Raw genomic sequence first — 4,938 nt, forward strand, 5'->3', positions numbered from 1 at the left:
CTATCCCCCACGTTCTAGTTGAGATGGTATAACCCAAGAGGCAAAATAACACTTGCTACTGTTGTTGCGAGTTGCCATTCGTTCTACTAAACCATTAGTCAAACGCCATCATGCCTTCTGTCGTTATTACACAAACAAAAATCTCTTTACTGTTACTAGTGTTAGTGTCTCAATATGGCTCCGCTCGTGAAAGCAATACAACGAACTCAAACGCGTCTTCGTTCAATGTTGTCAACTAACATCCGGATTATGTAAGTTTTCCTCAATTCTCTGGAGAAATTTTCATAAAAATTTGAAAAACCCGGAATTCCGGGAAAATCCGGAGGACTTTCATCTCTGATATATCTGTAGTGATTTCATGATAATTTTCTCATGTGAAATGACTGCCTTGGCTCAGTAAAAGTTGGGAAACGCTGCTCGACTGGGTTGAGATCAAGCCACTGAACAACATTAAATTTCTTTCGATTATCCTAGTTTTGTGTGATCGACAGACATTTTGCTGTTCTCATATGTTTCATGGTCTTGATCGACTCGCTCAATTTTGTGATGATTTAGGACGATGCAGCAGGTGTTGGAGGTAGAAATAAAAATACACTCAGTCACTCAAATATATTAATAACCATGTCACGTGTCAAATATCAGGCCGACGCTTTCGGAAAACACACATAAAAAGCAACAAGAACAACTGTCAAGAATTGAATTTGACTACCTGTATTTTCATTGCATTGCATTCAAAAAGTCAATATATTCGCCTTCAACATACCTGGCTGTCCCACATTGTTAAGGCGTGTCATTCGGTGGCGGGCATTGGGTAGGAACATGTGGACATCTGATAGCACGCTATCATGTTGAAAGACGATCTGGTTCATGGCTTTTCGATCATGGTCCGAGAACAGTAGAACCTCTGAGTCATCTGCTTTCAAATGTCTGAGGAATTGTGAGAGTAAAAATAGATAGTGAGTTACAACACTAGTTACACTACCAGTTAAACATTTACGTTTCCAATCAAGTATTATTCAACAGTTAATTGGCCTAGGTATCTCCAGAGAAAAAGTGCTGTGATTCCGCGGAGAAAAAGATTGATTCTGCCGAGAGCAAATCCTAATTCCACTGCTTGAAAGTTAATTTTCCACGGGCAACAAAATGACCTAAAATTACCAGTTATAAAGCAAATTAATGTCATTGTGAAGTAAGAATTCTTTTCAAAACTGCATCAGATTTATATGCCGCTTATCTGTACAACTGGACAATCCAAGCGTTTACAATGGACACATTATTCATTCGGGCGGCCCAGTGGTAGAGTGGTTAGCATGTCGACCTCACAGTGCTGATGTTCAATTCCAGCTCCGGCCTCACTTTGTGGAAGTTTGCATGTTCTCCCCGGGCCTGCATGTGTTTTCTCTGGGTACTCCGGTTTCCTCCCACATTCCAAAAATATGCATGGCAGGCTGATCAACACTCTAAATTGTCCCTCGGCGTGAGTGTGAGCGCGAATGGTTGTTTGTCGATGTGTGCCCTGCGATTGGCTGGCAACCATAGTTCAGGGTGTAGCCCGCCTACTGCCCGAAGACAGCTGGGGTAGGCTGAAGCACGCCCCGCAACCCTTGTGAGGATACAGCGGACCGGGAAAATGGATGGCTGGTTGAATATTTTAACTGACAATTTATTATGCGCGGCAATTACATGACGTCATAGTTGGCATCATTTGTCGACATCATCGTTACTCGATGTCTCCTTATGTGATGTCGCTTTCTGGGCATCTCCATGAAATGAAGAGAAAGAAAAGTATTGCCTCATTTTCTCATAATAATTCCACCACTTCTTGCATCGCTCCTCTGTCAACGTAAGATTTTTAAAAAATGAGCCCCCTGCAGGTTGATTCATATTTACTTCCGTAAACACTGTCCGTTTTTTGCGCGTCACTCAACATCGTGCTTTGTGTGCTATGTACAGTATGTAAATGTAATGGAATGTAAATGTTGTCTATGATAATAATTGCTTGCAGGAGTCACAAAAAGCACGATTCAAGATGGGATCGGCAGTGCTACGCGAATATATGGAGCAAAGTAAATGCTGTCTGTCGGGTATTAAACGCCCCCCTCGCCCCATGCATTTCATGTGCCCTCCCCTGAAAGCCGGGCTCCGGTGACGGGTATACCTCTGCGATGACTGTCTCCCATGGCGTCAAGCACGGACACTTTTTTTTCGGGGGGCTGGGGGGGGGGGTACTGGGACGCGAGCTCTTTCAAAGCAAGAGGACGGGCGCAGACGGAGGACGATTATTTTATGAAGGGTACCCCGGTCGCGGACAGAAAGCGGACCGTTAAAACAAGGCTAAGTACCCATTTCTGTTTTTTTTTTAAACACTGTCCATTTAAAGTTAATTATACACATTGTCATCTCAAAATCCATATTCAAGAGATTAAGAAGGACCAAAATAGAACAGGTCTGTGATGTCTTGTGTGAGTAAAAAAAATGGCTCTTTAGCATTTATAAATAAATTAAAGCGTTGCACTTCTTTTTCAAAAACATTCTGAGCTTTGAGTGTTGATATTTTTTCTAAACATCTCAAACTTTGCACCTTATGAGAACGGCCCCCTGTCTCGAGACCCGACAATCTCGCACCTCAGCAACAAAACTGGATGTCGTCATTAAATGTGCAGACGGCAAAGTTGTCTCGAATACGTTTTGTCATACCAAAAAATACAAACATTCATAATACAAATTTTTAAACGTGAATATTGCCGACCTCTCTGCGGTGACTGGCAGGCTACACACCTTCTTTTCTTGACCGGCCACAGCATGATGTACCATCGTAACTTGTCCGGACTAAACAAAACACTCCTTCGTTTACTGGCCGTCATGAGAGTGAAGCCACCAGCAGCCATCTTACGTTGCCACTTTCTCAGCCCACCTTATATGAATACTGTCAATTGTTTATACGTTATTTTCTGTCTCTACGGCAAAAAAAATTCTCCGTGTATAACATAGGGTGGTACCAATATGGCTGGGAGAACCACTTCGTGAATATTTTAGAATGTAATTAAAAATTTTGAATTTTCTTACCCAAGGTATATCTTTGAGTGCGACGCAAAGATTCGCCTGCATCAGGTTGTCAGAATTATCAACATTGAAATAAAAAAATGGCTCATTGGGGAAAAAAAATCGCTGCAAAATGTAAAACTAACCTAAGTCACAAGTCATGACACAGTGATAAAATACTCTTCATCGTTGATGCAAACAGTCAAGTTGGTTATTTGCAGGCTCTTAACTCTCTACGAAGGCATCCTGGCGTAAAACAGTCACTGATTACAGTATGTATTTACAGCGAAAAATACAGCTGTCAGTAGCAGTGGCAACGTGAGATGGCTGCCCTCTGGCTTCAGTCACAAGGGCGCTTCTAGCTAGTCCATTCATATATTCGTCCGTGCAATCGAGGCAGACAGTAAAACCTCCAAAAATTAAATAAACATACAAAATATTGCTTAAATCTGTCATTAATCAAAATCAGAATTAAATCCATAAATGTGTCATGAATACCAAATCTTCAAAATGTCAATTCATATCATGTAGACACATGAAATGTGTCTACATGATATACACAAGAAATATGGCTATTTTACCATTTTATTTATTATTTCATGGTCCCGTGTTACAATATCATCCAACACAAAATTAAAAAAAAAAAAAAAGAAAGAAAGAGACTTTACTAGTCCAATAATGTTTGGTCTATGAATGGCAATATTAGAATTACTACAATGTTTTAAATGTCACAATTTGTTATTTATTGTAGTCGTACTTCAATGCAATACAGTCGAGCCCATGTAAATTATTTATGGGTACCATACTTGCAAGTACATGACCTACTTTATGAAGTGAATTTCTGCTATTCATGAACTACAATTATAACGATTTGCTTCAGGAACTCTGACGTGTCAATTAAAAGCGTTAAGTTATTCTGGTAAATGCAGAATTCTGTGCAAAAGCATCGGCAGTTCGATCTCATGTATGACTGGTGAGCGTTGTACTGTATTTACCAGTGGCGGGCCGTGCATTTCAACCTTAGGCCTTCAGTGACGTCACATACATACACAATATAGGCTCGTCAAGCAGCACTTAATTTCAGGAGCATTTAAAACCATCAAGTATGCATTCACAATTAAGAGCAGGAAACTAAATTTACAGATAGTCAAAAATAAAAAGATGATTTAAAAATACGAAATAAAATGCCACCCAAATTACGCTGTGTGATCTTAAACAAGTCTATCCAATAAATTGCGCAATGTCGCAGTTTCATACAAGACACCAACCAAACAATAACAAAAACTGTTCTTTAAAAATAAACAGATCATTTGCATTTTGAAAATCGGCGCTTCAACAGCAAATAACTGAAAATGTTGAGCAGCTGAGATTGAACGAGCTTTCGTGCACGAAGGTGACTACAATGCGCCATTATAAATTGCAGGTGAGCAGATTTATTTGATAAATTTTTGTATCTTTGTCATTTTATTTCGTTACCATGAATTTAATACTAACGAAATAAAATGACAAGAAGAAATGTAAAATAAAATTCATTTACTCACCAATGTAGTGCCTTTTCACTGAGGTGCCGATCTACGCGAGTGTCCCCAAACGTTTTTAAACGCACCATAGCTTGTAAGTGTCCAGCCGTTTCCTTGCTGCCTTAATAAAACAATCCAGTGTGGCTCCAAACACCAAATCGGTCAGTTGCAAGCAATAGGCATTCCCAGCAGTACGAGTTGCAGCATTTCACAGAGGCTGTGAGCCACGGGTAGCGTTCATAATTGCTCGTCTGAAAATGACGGACAAACCCTTTTCCTTGCTGGGACAGGCTAGCTAGCGCAGGAGTTGGGCGACCTCTTCGCACAACATCCAGCTTTTGGTGGAAGGTCCGTCTTGAAAATTGTGTGGAAAGTA

At 40.4% G+C, this 4,938-nt stretch overlaps 1 protein-coding gene across 2 annotated transcripts in view; it reads right to left on the minus strand.

Annotated features, from left to right (window-relative positions):
• Positions 1 to 2,837, minus strand: part of mettl22 (methyltransferase 22, Kin17 lysine) — a 24,115-nt gene extending 21,278 nt beyond the window's left edge. Inside the window, exons 1-2 of one of the 2 annotated variants that reach the window (XM_019887490.1) lie at positions 2,750 to 2,837; positions 764 to 927 (exon numbers count right to left, since the gene is read on the minus strand). In XM_019887490.1, coding sequence (XP_019743049.1) covers positions 764 to 927; positions 2,750 to 2,814 — 229 coding nt within the window. In that variant the 5' untranslated portion in view covers positions 2,815 to 2,837. Of the gene's footprint in view, positions 1 to 763; positions 928 to 1,792; positions 1,871 to 2,749 lie in introns of those variants that run through there. The other variant, XM_019887489.1, reaches the window with a different exon arrangement.
• Positions 2,838 to 4,938: the final 2,101 nt, after the last annotated feature.

The sequence above is a fragment of the Hippocampus comes genome, unplaced genomic scaffold, assembly GCF_001891065.2.
Source record: "Hippocampus comes isolate QL1 unplaced genomic scaffold, H_comes_QL1_v1.1 scaffold271, whole genome shotgun sequence".
Classification (NCBI taxonomy): domain Eukaryota; kingdom Metazoa; phylum Chordata; class Actinopteri; order Syngnathiformes; family Syngnathidae; genus Hippocampus; species Hippocampus comes.